This window comes from Mauremys mutica, chromosome 5, assembly GCF_020497125.1.
Source record: "Mauremys mutica isolate MM-2020 ecotype Southern chromosome 5, ASM2049712v1, whole genome shotgun sequence".
NCBI lineage: Eukaryota > Metazoa > Chordata > Testudines > Geoemydidae > Mauremys > Mauremys mutica.
In genome coordinates, this window is record NC_059076.1 from 27,989,127 (window position 1) to 28,008,585 (window position 19,459).

Genomic DNA, 19,459 nt, shown 5'->3' on the forward strand with positions numbered 1-19,459 from the left:
AGATGAAACAAGTTAGCCATAATTATGGCATGTATAAAACAATCATTTAAATGGCCAATGCTTTCCCAGTGCAACTGTTCTATGGATATTACATTTTATGGTTGAACTCTGTTTTTATATTTTCCCCTTGTTGCCTTGGGGCTTGCCTACACATGAAAATGAATCTAGAATAAAGTAGGGTGTAAATTTAAAGTTGCTGTTAGGCCAGAATAAGAGTGCATAATTCCAAATTAGCAAAGTGGATTAAGAGAATTTGGATTAAGGAGCTAGTATGCTATAATAAAAGCACTGTGATGGGGTATACACCCCACAAAGGGCTGGAAAGGGTTAAGGTGGCCTGGTAGGTCTGTTAACACCACAGGCTGCACCTGGAGGAAGTCAGGGAGTAGGGAATTGATTGCAAGCCCGTTCAACTAGGCAGTAACAGGTGGGACCTATAAAGCCAGGAACCTGGGAAAGGACAGTCACTCCTGGGAAGGAGGAGGAGAGTTTGAAGCTGGTACACCCAGGGCAATGTGGGAAACCAGGAGTTGTAAGAAGCAGGACAGGGAGGACTGGAAGAGAAAAGCCCAGAACAGCTGGACCCTGGGGAAGAGGTATGGATTGGGCAAAGACTGCTTAGGTCACTGTGGGAGTGATGGGGAATTTGGAGGACTGTACTCTGGAAGGGGGAAAACTCTGAGTGACCTAGCCAGAAGATACTGCAGTTTCTGGGATGAGAGAGGAACTGCAGACTGGAGAGAATGACCAGGAAGAGGCACCAGACAAGTGGTGAGTGGTGTTCCCCATCAGAAAAACCCACACATGCAGTTAAATGGAAACAGTTAATCAGAATAAATATTCCAGAATAATTCCCATGTACACAAGCCCTTGGAGAAATGACTGGAAAGAATTAAATAAAATAGAATAAATTGGTGGCAATTAGCTACATTACAGTAAGGTGTGTTTTTAATACCTCTGAATGCCCAGAAAGGCAACATCAAACTATATTGTATATTAATTTAAAATCAGTTAAGATGATACTAATCATAAAGTTTGTCTTAACTGGTTACCAACCATTTACTATGTAGTAATTATTTTCAGCTATTTTTCTGAAGCAATAGGAGTGAGGGGAAGATGACTGATTAAAAACAAGGTCCAGTAATAAAATATCAATGAGTGCAGGGAAGGGTTCAACTCTTTTGAAAATCAGTCCACTTGTTTAATTGAATTTAGGAGCTTAGCATTAGTTAGGCTTCTGTTTTTTTAAAATAAATCTTTACCTAGTTTACTGCACAGTGATATTTGCTATTCTAAATGTAGTGAAATATTTCAGTGCCTTAAATACCATTGCCTGGTAAATGCTGTCTATCCTTTCAATGGTGGCCAGTGTACCAGTTCTTTGTTTTTCAGTTTCAATTTAAAAAAAAATTCAAAAATTTCTATTAAATGCAGATCACGTCTGGAGGACGAAGGTAATTATGTATTGAAATTGTAGTGATCTATTTGACAGGAGGAAGAAAAATAGACCAAATAATGGTTCATCAGACTAGCCCTCTATTTTTAGATGACTTATTTCAAGTGAAACATGGGCTATTAGATCATAATAGTGACTGGTGCATTTTGTTATTGAAAGAAAAACAAAACCATGTTTCAGAAGTGGGAACCGTAGCTTCACAGCAATTACTGTTTGTGGTGATGGTTAACATCCTATCCAGGCAAATGTTTGAAGCAATTACTATTACAATCTGAATCCATATTATAGAGTAGATTGCCTATTAGAAGGTTCATAATGTGCCTCAGTCTGTTGCAAGATGCTGAATTTTCCACACCAAATGATGGAGGTTTTTGCAGAGGATAATTAAAATGTAGTCAAAAAAGAAAATGGGACTAGATAAACATTTTAGGCAGGATTTGACTCCATTTCAGTGAGCCTTAGCTTGTTCAATGTGGCTAACAGCGGCCATTTAACAGAACATAAGAAAATCCATCTCCTCATCTCAATCCAAAACCAATCTAATTTAACCATAACCAAAAAATAAATATTCATTTTGGTGCTGTGCATCACTTACACCAACATTAAAGTGTATTGGGATTGTTCTAAGTGAAAGGTGCCATATACACAGCATTAATAGGGAGATAAATCCAGGCACATTGTGCTAAACATTAACCAGGGGTTTCTGCCTTAAATAGGCAAAGAGCAAGGGAATGCAGTGTTAAGGGTGAAAAATGCAGCCTTCACTTATGTTTTGTGCCAGTATATTGCAAACAATGAGAAGATTGTTCTACATATAAGGCTAGATCTTCAAGCATTCAGCTCCCAGTTAGGCATCCGATTGCTGCCATTGAGACCAATGCAGAATTCCTGCTGCCATTCCTCACACTCTGAAAATGATGAGGGAGCTGCTCAGCACTTTTGAAGAACGGGGCATTTCATTTAGGTGCGAAATGGGGGCTGAGCATGGTGGTTTTCTTGGGCTTTTTGTTTTTGTTTTTAAATCTGCCCTCTACATGACAGAGGAGATTTTCAAAGACTCGAAGTACAGTTAGGCACCCAACTCTGATTTTCTCCTTAGAACATCTTCTACGTGGCCATAAGCAATAGACTGAGTTATAGGAGGACATGCATCTGAACTGTGAGTTCCCTTGCTTTGGTTGGCTAAGCTGTAAAGATTTTGTATGTTTGTGGTTGTGTTTATGGGGTGTGTGTGTGTGACCCCCCCCCCCAACCTCCCACCGAATTTAATAATGCTGTATGTGAAGTGAGAAAATGCACTGCCAGTGAAGTTCAGCTAACCAAAGATTCAGATGATTTACAGAAGGCTATGGGTGATACGATTGTTTACTACAGTTCTCTTTTCATGTAGGGTAACTTTACCCATGCTCCCACAAGACCGGTCTCATAGTATGTACAGAAAGAAAACGGTAAAAGACGTAAAAATCGAGCATGCACTACATGTCATGTTCACAAAAGCGTAAAATGTACAGTGCTAACAGAGGCTTGCAACTAACCTGATTTAAAATTTGATACCTGGGAAGGAGACATGAACACCTAGTTTTAGTTTTCAAAGAGTATATTAAGCAGACATGACAGTAAAAGGAGAATTAAGAGAGCAACAATAGCAACCACCAGTAAAATATATTACTGTAATTTAAGGCAATAAATAATGAGGTAAAGACCTTATGATTTTTTTAGAAACCATGTTAGTTTGTTTTTTGATGGGGGCAGAGGAGTAAACTGTGTACGTGCACATTGGGTTTTCTCCTGGTTCTTGTTCTGGATAAGGCTGGATTGTTGACTGTAAAAGAAAAACAGATTCTCCTCACTGACTTTCATAAAAGTCTCTAGAATGTGTTATTCTCTAGTGGACAAGCTTTTACTGATTCCTATTTGAGTTCAGATTTCAAACATAACCAGGTTTAAGATTTCCGAGTTCCTCAATCTGCTCATATTTTGTTTCCTTCTCTATCAAATAAAGGAGGAGTATGTGTATGATCTGAAATCCGGGGCAGCTCTAGCTTTTTTACCGCCTCAAGCACGGCAGGCAGGCTGCCTTCAGCGGCGTGCCTGCAGGAGGTCCCCAGTCCCGCAGATTTGGCAGCTTGCCTGCGGGAGGTCTGTCGGTCCCGTGGCTTTGGCATACCTGCCGCCAAATCCACGGGACCGACGGACCTCCCGCAGGCAAGCTGCCAAAGGCTGCCTGACTGCCACCCTCGCAGGGACCGGCAGGCTGCCCCCTGTGGCTTGCCGCCCTAGGCACGCACTTGGCGTGCTGGTGCCTGTAGCCACCACTGGCTGAAATTAACACTTTCCTGCAATAGCAAACATCTTTCATATAACTAGTTGGTTTCATAATAGTTCCACTGTAGTCTACCTCAACAAAGCCATTCATACAGTGGTGTGATTAGTGCATTCTTGATCTTCAAATGTAAGGGTAAAAATATAAAAGTCTGTTCCATGCTTGCTTTTCCCTTCCTCGCACTCCCCAAGGAAAAAAAACATGAAATAAAATGACCAGTGCAGGAATTGATTTGTACTAGCAGTATGCTATGTTCATGTGATAGCCTTAAATTGAGTCTCCTCCCTCCTCCACTGCAGGGAAACTTGGGGGTAGTGGTGGCATTTTCACAGGTTGTACAATTTGTGTAATGACCAGTAACTCCACTGAGAACAGAATTAGTCTAACACCGAGTACCTTTAGAAACACACCTTGGGTATATTGGGACAAGCTCCTGAGGAAAAACCCATGTATGTATGGAGTGCCAAAATATGTTACTATAAATGGAGGACCAGTTGCAATCAATCCAATTTCTTCTCCTTTTCAGGCTATTTGTATTTTTCATAGCATTCCAATTCTGAGCCTTTTTTTCAGTACATTTTTTCCCATCTGCCCCTTCTGTTCCTTTGTCACAATTTCTCCTAAGTGGAGATAAACCCACTAACGTTCATCATTCAAACTGAACTTCTGAACCATCAGGATTGGGTTGGAAAGGAGGCAAAACAAAATAATCTGTCTCTAGCTTTATCAGCAAAAAATGATAGCTAAGCTAAGCATGCACTGTGCACTGATTTTTTTTTCTTTGTCGTGCACAGCCATAATTTTTGGAGTGTCAGACTTTGCCTATAATCAAGGGCCTCCAGTGGTTTGTGAAGATTGGGAAGCGCAAAATACAGCTATAGAGCTGTGCCTTTGTATTGTGATGTACATTACTTAAGATGATATTCTGTGTTTGAGTACTGAAAAACTAAGAAATATTTAATACACTAAAAACTGGTGAAGATGAAATGGATGCCTGATTATCGTGTCTAATTTTCATAGAAGAGCTGAAAGTGGAAGCTCTCTGTTTTTTTATGTTTTTGTTTTTTTCCAAAGAAGAAATGTAAGTGCATACTTCCTTAAAATGTAACCTGTTTGGTGTATCATTTTGTTATTACATTACTGTCTAGTCCCAGCTGTGTGTGGTGGCAAGCAACTACTTCCGTACAGTATACTTAACCAGAATGTGTGTGTTTGTAACAGTTACTCTATTGGGAGTCTCCCATGGAACTGTTCTAGCTTAATGAGTGAATAGAGATGACACTTGCTGACTTAGGACATTATTAACAGAAATTCCACTTAATAAGGATACATTCAACAAGGGCCAAAGGGTTAAATAGTGTTTAACCAGGTGTAAATAAGCATGAAACTCTAGTCCCTGATCTTTTAATAAAGTTGCCAAATAAAGTTTAAAATAAATAAAGACAAAGTGCAGTGCATATTTATGTTGGTTTCATATTTTTATTCAGTTTGATATTTCATGTTACTTTATTTCTTTTCAGGCATATTTTTTTAAAATCCTTAATCAGGACAATGGTTGTCCATAAAGGTTTCCTAATTAAAATGAGATTACTAGAATAGTTTATTTTATCTGTTTTGAGAGTTTGAATTAGCAGTGAGTGATATTTATCACTTGTCTTGTCCCAGAATACCTACTCTTATTTGTAGGACTTCCAAACAGTGGATTTGATTACAGTACCTCAAAGACTAACCATAAGAGCATCAGTGGTTCTCCTTCATGCAATCTCATGAGTTGTAGGACTAGTGAAACACAAGAAATAAAACAATCAGAAATGTTTATCCAACACTCCTACTCCTCCTCCAGCTTTGGTGGCACAGGTACAATTGAGTCCAGATTTGAACCACTCCTCTTTGGGGCTTTGCAAAACCCCAATAAATCCTTTGTCTTGTCCATCTCTAGAAACAATGAGTTATGTTTGGCACTGCAAAACAATGATTATTTTAGGGAAATCTTGGATGGATGGTCAGTAGACACTGGGAAATGAAGGCTGATCCTGTGCTTATGTTGATGTGATTCTGTAGACTTTGGCTCAATTCCCTGCTCTGACACAAATATCCCATGTGACCTTGGGCAAGTCACTGTCTCTCTCTGTTCCCAAACTGCAAAATGGGATAATCCTGGGACAAAAATAAACGGTGGTAAGATTGTGAGGCACTCACATATTATGGTAATAGCAGCCTGTCATGGGGTGATCCCCCAAGAGTTCTATCAAATCTCAGTCACTGATCACAACCACTCCAGGTTGTCTTCACCACCACCACTGTGCTTTAATATATATTTACAATAAGCTTCCCTCACTTGCTTTTGTGGAAGGATAGAGTAGCATCAGCCACTCCTGTCTACTTCTGTCTTCCTTCAAGCTCCTTACTCTCCTCTTAGCACTTCCTTCCTTCCTTCCTAGCTGCTGGGCATACTTCCACCCAATTATCCCCTCAGGTGTATCTCCATTGAGTTAATTGGCCTCCTCTGCCAACAGCCTGTCTTTCCATCAGACTTCAATTAATATAAAGTGGTGGGGATTTAAGTGACAGGGTGCTGCATTAGCTCCTGAGTCAGCACATCCTGTAACACTGCCATATAAGTACCTTAGATGGTAGGTGGTTATTCTTTGAAGCATCTAAATATTACTATTGTTTGTTTGAGTGCCAACAGTATGTTGGGCATTGTAGAGAACCTACATTAAGACACAGTCTCCTCCCCAAACAGATTACAATCCAATCGTTAAGTGCACTGTTTGAACTGGGGCGGGGGGGGGGGAGAAGAATAATGTGCTTTCCTCCTCAACGTTTTCCTTTTGCAGCTTTTCCCTCCCTTTTCCATAAAGCAGCAATGCAAAGGAGGTCTGACCCTAACCATCTATGTGTGTGGAGGAGCCAGACCTGCTCAAAGGCTGTCTGACACTACCCAAACTTGAGTGCTAATGTTTTAAATACTCCATGAAACTTTCACTGAATTTATGTCCAGCTGTTAGTTTGAATAAAATCCAGTGTTCTCTGCTAAGCTGTGGAATTTAATCATGCTACCATCAATAGCTATGTTACACTTAAAATGTGATAAGCTTTGTTACAGTAACTCAGTGGTGACACTATTTGACAAATTCATTTTGAATTGAGTTAGAAAGGAGTCATTAAAATAACTTCTTGTGAATTTGCTTACTCATCTGAAAATTCCTCCGTCACTTGACCTTTAAGCTTCTTGTTTTAATTGGTCATCGAGACCTTTCAAGCGGGGTTTAATAGAAAGGTGGTAATGCCATTCCGCTAGATGAAATTAAAAAGCGGCACTGCCTCTTGGGAAGGTGTTAGAAGGACTGTTTGTAGAGATATGGGACATGAGATTTATGGATATTTCTATTCATCCAACCCATTTTCTTTTTTATATTTGTCGTCATGAGCAGCCTGTGACAAGGAGCTTCAAACGCAGCATGATCAACGCTGAGTGTGAGATTAGCATATCAACACTTTGCCAGGGTTTGAGTTAGTACACAAAGCGCTCTTCCATTGGCACTGAGCATGTGGGAAATATTTGTCAATATAGAACAGACATTCTAGAGAAGCATATTTGTTTTGAAATTGATGTGGGGGATATAGGTCTGATTCCTTCTCTTGTCAAGGACTGACTTGAATGTTCCCATGGCAACACAGTTGGTTGCTCTCCTTAGGCAGCTGCTGATTACACTTGGAATTTTATTTGCATTCGTGATTAAGGAGGAGTATAAAAGGACTGAGGTAAGGAATTAAAAAAAGCAATAAGAGGATAAAAGACCTTTCAATCAATGTTCCTCAGCAGCTTTAATTAAAAAAAAAAAAAGAGAGAGAGTGAGTGATGCTAGAATTTTACAAACTTTTATTTAATGGTTGAATGTCTGTGGCAGTGGTATTGGAAAATGTCCTGACATCCTGAACTTCTGCACATCGCACATCTATATACCATTATAGGGGGGGAAAAACATAATTTTTGTTTTCCAGTGATGCCTAATGTGTTCATGGTTTTGTTTTTTAGAATAATTACATCTTTCTGGCCTGAAACTGTATTAAGATGAAGGAACTTTATTATTTTACAATATAATTTGTTCAAATCCTCTTTTCTGTAAGGGCATTCAGATATTAGATATCACTGTACTTTTGGCTTTTAAGCCCATAAGTGTTTGTTCTGTCACATGTAACATGCTGGGAAAATAAAGCCATCACCACAGCTTCCTACACTGTAAATATACATCAGGAAGACTGCAAGAACATGAAGATTCAGAAACAAAGGCCTTCAGTAACTAATGTGCAAATCTCTTGAGTTACTGGTGTTGCATGGATAAAACAGAGGGCAGAATTTGCCCTTACAGGTGTATTGTGCTATAGATAAAGATGTACGACTTCTATTACTGTTATTGAGAGGGCAGTGTATCAGTGGCAGAATAGACAGAGTACTCTGGAAAAAAAATTGCTAGGATTTCCAAAGTAGGTGAACTTTCCCTTGCTTAAAATTAGTAACTGGCTCTGTTTTTCAGATAATATCTGTAGGAGTTGGATTTTCTTGCCATTAATCCAGGTGGCTGCATGGCAGAATTTGCAATACAAACATGCAAGAATCAATTTGTTTCCTTAGCATAACCATTAAAAGCTGCAGATTTAAAATGTGTTAAAGGGCTTTGATCCTTTTTTTTAATGCTGTTATCTTTTTAATACTGTAGTGTACTCTGGCCATGTTCATTTTGGTGAAAGGTGAGCCAACCTGGAGGCATTTGTTCTCAGTGGTACCAGATGACAGAACAAGAAGCAGTGGTCTCAAGTTGCAGTGGGGGAGGTTTAGGTTGGAGATTAGGAAACTTTTTCACTAGGAGGGTGGTGAAGCACTGGAATGGGTTACCTAGGGAGGTGGTGGAATCTCCTCCTTTAGAGGTTTTTAAGGTCAGGCTTGACAAAGCCCCAGCTGGAATGATTTAGTTGGTGTTGGTCCTGCTTTGAGCAGGGTGTTGGACTAGATACCTCCTGAGGTCCCTTCCAACCCTGATTATTCTATGATTTATTTGGGTCTGAATCTGATTTAGGCTAGTCCAAGGTTCAGAGTTCAGGTTTTGAGCCCAAAGTGGTGGTTGATGGAGGAGGGTTATGGACCAAAGCCCACTGAAGTCAATGGGTCTTTCCATTTACCTCAATGAGTGTTGGTCTTAAGGTTTCTGATATAGATGTAATTATTTTTTAATAAAATCATCATATATTTGAAATTCACCTGTGTAGAAGTCTTGTGCACCACCTAAATCCTGCTTAAGGCCTATTTTGTGATACAAAGTGGGATTTAAGTGGTGCACAAGCTTTTTGTTGGCCTCTACAAGAGATGAATTTCATCCTGGTGGAATAACCATGTGATCCTTTTGCTGTAATCATTCCTCCTCACGCCAGCCTTCAGTTGTCTGTTACTCTTACTCGTGTTCAAATTTTATTGCAAGTGCATTGTGTAGGGACCCCGCTTGAAACCTTCCCGCCATGAGGTCAGTGGGAGTTCTGTCACTGACTTCAATGGAGCCAGTATTTCAACCCATGGAACCACAGCATGTCGTCAAAAATTTTTTTTAATTGTATTATATAATTTATTATAAATGAATACTACCAAACTCTCAAGATTTCTGCCATCTTGAAAGGTATAAATCTCCCACTGAGTAACTTCTCTCTGATTTCTGCCATCTGTCTGTCTATTTAGGTACTGTTCTGTGCCCCATTACTAAAGTATCTAGGTGCCACTGCTGGAAAACAGGCCCCTTCTGAGTTTGGATCTGATCCAGATTAAGGACAATGGGAGCAGGAACATAAATAACCTTATTATAACCTAGAGACACAGACAGAAGTGGAGTCAAAATTTAGAGGGAGTTTAGCATCTGGCATATCATTTAAAGACCCTTTTTTAATTTCGGTGTGTTACATACAGCTGATTGGATCAGCATTCCTTGTTAAAAGCAGGAGATTGTGTTTTGAATAGCAACTGTCATCTGGATGGAGACATTTCTGGCTGCTTGGTAAGGTGATTCAGACAGTTGCTATCCAAAGCACAGCCTCCTACTTTTAACAAGGAATGCTGATCCAATCAGTTGTATGTAACACACATGTAAGTAGTCCCATTTCAGTAGGGTGACCAGATGTCCTGATTTTATAGGGACAGTCCCTATTTTGGGGGCTCTATCTTATATCGGCACCTATTGCCCCCCACCTCCTGTCTGATTTATTTATTTATTTTTACACTTGCTATCTGGTCACTCTACATTGAAGGCAACATTTACACACATTTAACTTTAAGTATTGCCAAGGTTGGAGTCTTACAAGATGTTTTTGGCAGCTTCAGAAGTAAAACCTAAAAAAAAGTATGAGCCTGGACAAAATCTGTATGATATATATGATAGTAAAAGTGTGATATCTTTACAAAAAAGCATATATTTAAGATGAATGCAATTTATGCCCACTTTAGGACTCCTTTACACTTTTCTGCAAGTGTGATGGGGCCTTATGGCAAATAAAACCATCTCCTAATATTAAGATTAGATGTGATGTTTTCTAAAATTATGCCAAACTCTGATTTTTGCTTCATCATAAAGTATAACAAAAGGGCCATCTTTTAAAATGGAATAGCTTACCTCAAAAATATTTTTTAATTGTTCTGTGTTTGAACCAGCCTCTGTATCTTTATCAGCAAACTTCTCAGAATGTTTCTGCTATGATTAATAGATTTGCCATAGGCATCCCTTCTCTTGAACTCTCTCTCCATTAGCATCCCAATTTTCTTTCTGCCAGCTTTACTTTTTTTAATTGGACTGTTATCCAAAAAAACTGCCAAAAAACCCTGTTCATACTTCTAAAGGGTACTCAGGAGGGAATGCTGAGGGAAGTAGACATCAAGAGAATGAGTGAGAAAAAGTGCACAGTACATTTATCACTACTTAGCATCATTGATGTGAGAGAGATCTGTGAAGGGCTGAGGATTTTTACTGGAAAATGTCAGAATGTTAGATTTGTAACAAAGAACTTGATGGAAATGAAGAATTACTGCAACTGTGGTATGCCAGATCTGCTGATACAAGAAAATGCAGTATACATGAAGAGACATCTGTCTTCTTCTATCAGTAACTATGAACCTTTCTATCAGATCCCTTGGCACATCAGATTTCCACCCAACTTGGTGGAGAATGCATATGTACCACCACATGGATGGGGGGAAGCAGTAGATGTGCTATGTCTTGACTTTAGTAAAGTTTTTGATACTGTCCCGCATGACCTTCTCATAAACAAACTAGGGAAATGCAACCTAGATGGAGCTAATATAAGGTGGGTGTGAAAATGGTTGGAAAACCACTCTCTGGGAATGGTTTTATCAGTGGTTCACAGTTATGCTGGAAGTCTATAATGAGTGGGGTCCTGCAGGGATCGGTTCTGGGTCAGGTTCTGGTCAATAATTTAATCAGTGAGTTAGATAATGGCATAGAGAGTACACTTACAAAGTTTGCAGATGATACCAAGCTGGGAGAGATTGCAAGTGCTTTGAAGGATAGGATTAAAATTCAAAATGATGTGGACAACTGGAGAAATGGTCTGAAGTAAATAGGATGAAATTCAATAAGGACAAATGCAATGTACTCCATTTAGAAAGGAACAAAGAGTTGCACATGAACAAAATGACTGCTTAGGAAGCAGTATTGTGAAAAGGGATCTGGGGGTCATAGTGGACCACAAGCTAAATATGAGTTAACAGTGTAACGCAAACCTCATTCTGGGATGTATTAGCAGGAGCGTTGTAAGCAAGATACAAGAAGTAATTCTTCTGCTCTACTCTGCTCTGATAAGGCCTCAACTGTAGTAAGTGTGTCCAGTTGTGGGCACCACATTTCGGGAAGGATGTGAACAAATTGGAGAGAGCAGCAAAAATGATTAAAGGTCTAGAAAACATGACCCATGAGGGAAGATTGAAAAAAAATTGGTTTATTTAGTCTGGAAAAGAGAAAACTGAGAGGAGACGTACTTTTTCAAGTATGTAAAAGCTTGTTACAAGGAGGGGGGAGAAAAATTGTTTTTCTTAACATCTGAGGATAGGACAAGAAGCAATGGGCTTAAATTGCAGCAAGGGAGGTTTAGGTTGGACATTAGGAAAAACTTCCTAACTGTCAGGGTGGTTAAGCACTGGAATAAGTTGCCTAGGGAGGGTGTGGAATCTCCATCATGGGAGATTTTTAAGAGCAGGTTAGACAAATGCCTGTCAGGGATGGTCTAGATAATTAATCCTGCCACGAGTGCAGGGGACTGGACTAGATGACCTCTCATGGTCCAGTTCTATGTTACCAGGCAAAAGACCCTCCTCTCCCTTCCAAACTTTTTCTGGATTCCCATGGAGATTGAAGGACTGCTTCTAATGAGAAAGTGGGGTTATGAAAGGGAGAGAGGAGAAGGAAACAAGAAATGAGAGAAGATGAGGATCTGTTAGATGCTTGTCTTCTATGGGTGTGACCTTCAGTATCATGATTAAATAATGGTGGACTGTTAAATGCCACATAAGGAACTGTCATTAGGTTCAGCTTGGGACATATAAATTGTATCATGTACCTATACTAGTCAATAATACTCTCCACAAAGAAGACTAATATTGACAGGATGTGCAGTGGCTTTTAATATTTTGAACTAGTACGGATCTGAAAAGACGGCTTCCTAATAGTAGTTGATGGCACATATATGCTGCGTCTGGGAGATGTGATGCCTAGTGTGGATAGACAGATTTGCACTAGCTCAACCTGAGTTAGTTCACTAAAAATAGCAGTACGGACATTGTGACATGGGTGGTGTCTCTGGCTAGCCACCTGAGTCCAAACCCACCTGACCTCACCCAAGGCCGAGCTTGTGTGGCTAGCCCAAGCTGCCACCAATACCCAAAACCCCCACTGCTTTTTTTTGCCCACTAGCTCATCTTGAGCTGGCTCAAGTGTGTCCACCTGTGGTGGGAACCACATTTTTCCAGCCAGCCTAGCAGTACTGGGGCTGGGGCAGTGGCAAATGATCTTTAAGGGGCCCAAATTATTGCCAGAGAGGCCAAAATACATACATAGTTATCCAGTGGAACAACAGCAGATTGGGGAGTCCGTATCTTCTATATAAATTATAAATCATAGTAAAATATTAACATAAGAAAGTAACAGATCTTTTTAGATAAGGGAAATGCGGTGGATCTAATATATCTTGATTTCAGTAAGGCGTTTGATACGGTACCGCACGAGGAATTACTGGTTAAATTGGAAAAGATGGGGATCGAAATGAAAATCCAGAGGTGGATAAGGAGCTGGTTAAAGGGGAGACTGCAGAGGGTCGTATTGAAGGGGGAACTGTCGGGTTGGAGGGGGGTTACTAGTGGAGTTCCTCAAGGTTCGGTTTTGGGTCCAATTTTATTCAATCTATTTATCGCTGACCTGGGAACCAAGAGTAGGAGTGGTCTGATAAAGTTTGCGGATGACACCAAGAGGTATTGCAAATTCGGAAAAGGATCGGGATATCCTCCAGGGAGATTTGGATGACCTTGTAAACTGGAGTATTAGTAACAGGATGAAATTCAATAGTGAGAAGTGTAAGGTTATGCATTTAGGGATGACTAACAAGAACTTTAGTTATAAGCTGGGGACGCACCAGTTGGAAGTAACGGAAGAGGAGAAGGACCTAGGAGTCCTGGTTGATCGTAGGATGACTATGAGTAGGCAATGTGATGTGGCTGTTAAAAAAGCTAATGCGGTCTTGGGATGCATTAGGCGAGGTATTTCTAGTAGGGATAAGGAGGTGCTAGTCCCGTTATATAAGGCGTTGGTAAGACCTCATTTGGAGTATTGTGTGCAGTTTTGGTCTCCCATGTTTAAGAAGGATGAATTCAAACTGGAACGGGTACAAAGAAGGGCCACTAGAATGATCCGAGGAATGGAAAGCCTGTCGTATGAAAGGAGACTTGAGGAGCTCGGTTTGTTTTCCTTAACCAAAAGAAGGATAAGAGGAGATATGATTGCACTCTTTAAATATATCAGAGGGATAAATACCAGGGAAGGAGAGAAATTATTTCAGCTCAGTGCTAATGTGGACACGAGGACAAACGGATATAAATTGTCAGTCAGGAAATTTAGGCTTGAAATTAGACGAAGGTTTCTAACCATCAGAGGAGTGCAATTCTGGAACAGCCTACCGAAGGAAACAGTGGGGGCGAAGGACCTCCATGACTTTAAGATTAAGCTAGATAAGTTTATGGAGGAGATGGTATGATAGGATAACGGGCTTAGTCAATAGGTCAATTAAGTGCCACACTGGTAATTAGTACAATGGGTCAATGATAGGATATTATTAGCCTTTTTCCAGAGGGTATGGCTGGAGAGTCTTGCCCGCATGCTCGGGGTTCAGCTGACCGCCATATTTGGGGTCGGGAAGGAATTTTCCTCCAGGGTAGATTGGCAGTGGCCCTGGAGGTTTTTCGCCTTCCTCCAAAGCATGGGGCAGGGGTCGTTTGCTTAAGGAGTGGGTGGATCGGCTAATGTGGCCTGCATCTTGCAGGAGGTCAGACTAGATGATCATAATGGTCCCTTCTGATCTTGAATTCTATGATTCTATAATAGCCAAATATTAGTTTTTTAATCTCTCAAAAACCAACATCTTCCAGGGGTCTAACTAGCTGGTTTTTTTTAAATGCAGGGACCCCAAAATACTCACTTGTCCCCCTCCCCTGGTAATAGAACCCTAGAGCCAGCCCTGTCTTACAGCTGCGATATAGGTATCCCCAAAGAGGCATCTGCATCTCTGCATAAATCCAATCTAAACCTGAACTAGAAACCAGGAAAACTGTCTGAATATATCATCATGTTTCCAATATGAAGTAGAGCTGAGTGGAGAAACAAAGCTTGATTTATAGCTCCCATGGAATGTTCTGATTGTAGAGAGAAACTTCAATATAGTGAATAGGTATCTTGAACACAAACATGACTCTTAATTAAAATGATAAGTAACAGAGAGAGAGAGTGAATATGCAAAATCAGCAACTCAGACAAATGTTTCTCATTACTGATTTAGAAACCTCTGTGGTATCTTCATTTTCTGATATGAACCTTGTGTGGTTTAAATTGTGTGATTGATCTGGTATAAAATCCATGAGATGCACTTGTTTGCATTGATGTGATAAATATAACCAAATACAGTGTAAGTATTTGAATAACACAATGCAATTGTAATCCCTAGCTTCATCATTTACAGATGATTTCAGTGTATATGTATGGAAGGGCATATTTTAAAGCTCCTGGCTAAAATGGACTGTAGTCAAATTCAAGCCAGCTAAAGCTCCTAGAAATAGTTCAGGTAGTTGGCAAGCTGTAGCATGAGACTGTTAATGAATGCCATATATAATGACATCTTGTGCTAGGCTTTTGCAGTTTTTTCATGTAGCACTTGAAGGTATCGATCTGCTAATTATTATATTTATTTTTATATTTACTTACTTAGGCTGCTGCTGGAAAAGATAAATATTTTTAAAGAGAGATGATTTTCCATTTTTATCCTGGCCATAATGCTATTTGTCATTTCGGATTGTATTTAGCAAGGGTGACATAATGTTTTGTGACATCATGTTTATTCTGGTGATCACTAGTTAGTTGGTTTGGTACTTAGTTGTATTTTTGGGGAGGGGGGCCACCCTAGTTGTGGTGAGAATAGTTCTGCGTACCCACTAGAAGTTTCTAGCAGACCTCTATCAAGCCACATACCCCAAAATGGGTATATTCCAAAGCATCCTAAATCTGGAAGCTTTGACATGTTACTGTTTCTGATAACAAGGTTTTCTTTGACATCTGCGAACCATTGGCAAGCACCAATCCTGAAGATTTATAGTTCCAACACTTCTTTCCTAAACTGGCTAATAGAGGTATTAGCTCCCTTACAGGATCAGAACAGCTTGGTCTTAAATTATAATGGATTGATTGGCCTGTGTTGAAGCCAACAACTATTTTCACCCAAATGGGCCAACTGGAGAATTGTAGTCAATATGCCTGTGTACGCTTTTTTGTTTTTCCTCCCAAGGGGTGTGTGTGTACCGCGGTAGGGGTTGGTTTTTTTTGGGGGGGGGGGTTGGTTCTTTTCTGTGTTTCTTAAAACTCATTGCACAGGGTTTTGGGAAGTTCTTGGGTGAAGTCTGCTGCCTGTGGCATCTCGACAGCTACCAGGTTTTCCCAAATTCACACTCTAAGTCCTGATTTTCTTTGTACTTACAGTGATATCAATCAGAAGTAACTCAACTGAAGTCAATCAGCCTGCACTAATGAAAAGCAAGTGCAAGATTTTTTCAGCAATGTTGACAGTGGTTTCTCATTGACAAGATTTTCATTCTGTAAGGAGACTGCCAATCCCACTAAGGCCAGTGAACGTTCAGAAATGCTGGAAATCCTCGTTTGCTGTACAGTTGCTGGTTGTCCATTGAGAACAGGTGTGCACATCACCTTTTTTTAAATGTTAGAGCCTTTCGGTGCCATCAAAAATTATTGATAAGGTGGGCATTGAGGGCTCGTTTCTTAGTTGATGTCTGATTCAAGATAGCACGGAGAGCTTGTCTGAATTCAGACAAGTAAGTAGTGACTTAGGTTGTAAGGCAGTTTGGTTAGATCAATAATCATTGTATTTTAGGCCTTTTTTATGTGTGGGTTGCTGCTTTAGTTGTGTGTGTTTGTTTTTAATTTGACAGTTTCTTAGCAATCTCCAACTAATGAGACAGCCAGATCCCCGTTTCCATGATATTTAGTTAATGCAATGCCTTCTAAGCGATGGGGCCTGTCACTGCTCTCTGACATACTTCAGTGAGACAAACAGGAAGTCTGCCAATATAGAAGCTAGGAAAGTTGTACCTTACTCCTTGCCTGCATTTTATGAATATGAGATTATTGATTCCCTCAAAGCATCTCTACGAAGTGCTAGAAGGATGGCATGAAGGAAACACTTTAACTCCTGCTCTGTTACCTTTCTCGTCCTCATTTCCTCCAACCCATCAAAGCTGTTTCAATGAAGGAAATTCTTTCTAGTCACTATACCCATATCTCTCTGTAGCATTTTTTTGACAGTCCCTTGAGAACTTTTAATTAAGCAATAGCATATGACTGAACTTGTGCTTCTTTGGAGCAAATCACAATCACTCAAGTGCATGTTATAAAGCAGCTGAAATTGAAATAATTTTGGTTTTCCTTGTTTGCTATTTGTTTTCATTAAGTACATTATAGTTTGGATTTAGATACACTTGGATAAAAATTTAGAAACAAAAATATCCCTATTTCCATTTTTATTTTTGGTAGTAAATTTTTTTTTTGGTCTGTATTCCCTTGCCCTATCTTGTGATTAGTAAAAGGAGAATGGGGAAAAAAGTCGCGGTCCTAGAAATATTAGACTAAATTAGGTGTTTCGTGACTGGCATGATGGCTCAAATTCTACTCAATGATTCTCTATACCAGAACTGGTTGCATCTTGGTGGAGGATGAAAAGGAGGTGATCCTTGTGTTTGATGTACCCAGTAAAGGTTAGTAAGAAGTAAGACAGGGTTTATCTTATGCCCACGAGGGAATCTTAATACCTATGGTCTGCTATTACCATTATTTATGGGTTTATACAGTGTATTTTCCTAATCTCAAATTAGTTTGTAGTAGATATCAATTGACACAGAGTAGTATTGCAGAGTATGATTGATTGCCCTCTTAGCTGCAAAGTAAATATTGTGGGACAAGCTGAAGCTGGAAATGCAGGTGGGAAAAGTGATGCCAAAGAAAGAAGTGGTACATGAAAATACTAGTGGTCCATTTCAGACCTGATATAAGTAGGTACAAGTCCATTGAATTCCATGGCATTCCATCTGCCTCTACTAGGTTTGAATTTGGCCTAATCTTTCTACTTAGATCAAGTTATGTTTGGAATCACTGGTACATGCAAAAGGTGTACGAGCTCACTCTGGAATCCTTGTGTAATACATAATGTATGCTAGTACACTCAATAAACTTCCATCAAGCAAATTGGAGTCAGGATAATAAAGGTTGGTTTCTCCTCTGGGCAGTGCCCCAGGATGTATCATTTCTGAAATGCAGTCTGGAGCTTCTTGAGGAAAGTTACAAGGGGAGAATAGAACTTGGTAATGTATAGCAGCCATACTCTTTCTTTAGATAAATTATTTGATTGAGCTTGGGATGGGGACAGCATTGTGGATATAGTTGTTGCATTTAATGCAGGCTGGAACTCTTGAAGCATTGTACATTTTAGGTTTTTGTGTGTTTATATGTTGTGTTTCTGATATTTCATGTTTGCTTAGTATATTTTAATCTCAATCTTTATTAAAAAATAAAAAAATAAGTGAACTGTTGCAAATACACTTTCATAAACATTATTTTGGCTGGCAGTCTGGAAAATGACAAAAATATAAGGGTTAATAAGCAAATCCTCCTGTGTATTTTAATTTTCCAATGAGATATTTTTAAATTAAATCAAGCAAAACAATACATATATTGTCATTCAAACTGCATTTGAAGCATCACCATCGGGGACTTGTCTTCATATTGCAACGTTGGGTAGGTTCTCTTTCCATCTTTTTATTTTAATGGGCTGAAAGCAACAAACAATGCCTTCTGGAATTCAAAGGAATATCTAATTTGCTCATGAAATGAAAATAACATGATTGTATCTTTTAAAGGGAGAAAGAGTTGTAATTCGTAATTCCATTCCCTCAGGATGCATGGGTGTAGGTAAGCATGCTCCATGTGCACCACTGAACACAATGTTAATGTCATGGCACATAATTTTTGATCTATAGCTTTCTCATGAAGCCTTTTATTAACACAGTATCACGTTTTGGGGTGCAACCCAGACCAGTGACAGGTTGCGTAACTGTTCGTCCTGTAATCCTGAGTGCCTTAAAATGCTAAAGAAGCAGCAAAGAATCCTGTGGCTATATTGCTGTAGCTCACTGCTAGGACATTCCCAGCCAGCATACGAGTGTGCACTGAGTGTCTGTGTGTTAAACCTTCCTGGGTTAGCAACTCTGACTCAGGCTGCCTGCTTGTTAGACCACAGCCAGACTTTGGTCTCCATCAGCCTTGGTTTCTACTAGCCAGGGGTGAAAGTAAGGTGGTACAGGCTGGTACAGCATACCGGTAAAAAGTAGCTGCCAGTACCGGCCCATACCGCTGATTTCAAAGCGCTGCCGTGGCAGTGCTCAACATCACTTCCCCTTTTGCGCCACCCCGCCCCCCCAGTCAGTGGTCCTACTGACAGGGCCGCTAATGGGGGGATGTGTGCAAAAGGGGCAGCGATGACCTGGCAGGGCCGCTGATGGGGGGTGCAAAAGGGGCAGCAATGTTAAAGCTCTGCCGTGCCTCCTTTTGCCCCTCCCACTCAGTGGCACTGCTGGAGCACTGGGCGGCATGGGCCAGGCAGCACAGATGGGCTGGCTGGGGGACGTTGACCCCAGCCCCACCTCTTCCACCCAAGGCCCCTCCCCTTCTGGGGAGCCAGAGCTGGTCTCATACCGGTCAGAACCCCTGCTACTAGCCAAGTAGGCCCAATCAGGGCTGGCTTTATGAACTGCGGGGCCCGATTCAAATACCCGGTGGCGGTCCGGGGCTTTGGCGGCACTTTGG

The 19,459-nt window shown here is 40.3% G+C and overlaps 1 protein-coding gene across 12 annotated transcripts in view; it reads left to right on the forward strand.

Annotated features, from left to right (window-relative positions):
• GRID2 (glutamate ionotropic receptor delta type subunit 2) overlaps window positions 1-19,459 on the forward strand; it is a 1,103,852-nt gene that overhangs the window by 576,559 nt on the left and 507,834 nt on the right. The window contains exon 1 of one of the 12 annotated variants that reach the window (XM_045017704.1): window positions 490-771. The exons of the other annotated variants lie outside the window; for them this stretch is intronic. Coding sequence (XP_044873639.1) covers window positions 744-771 — 28 coding nt within the window. The 5' untranslated portion in view covers window positions 490-743. Of the gene's footprint in view, window positions 1-489; window positions 772-19,459 lie in introns of those variants that run through there. 12 annotated transcript variants of the gene reach the window in all.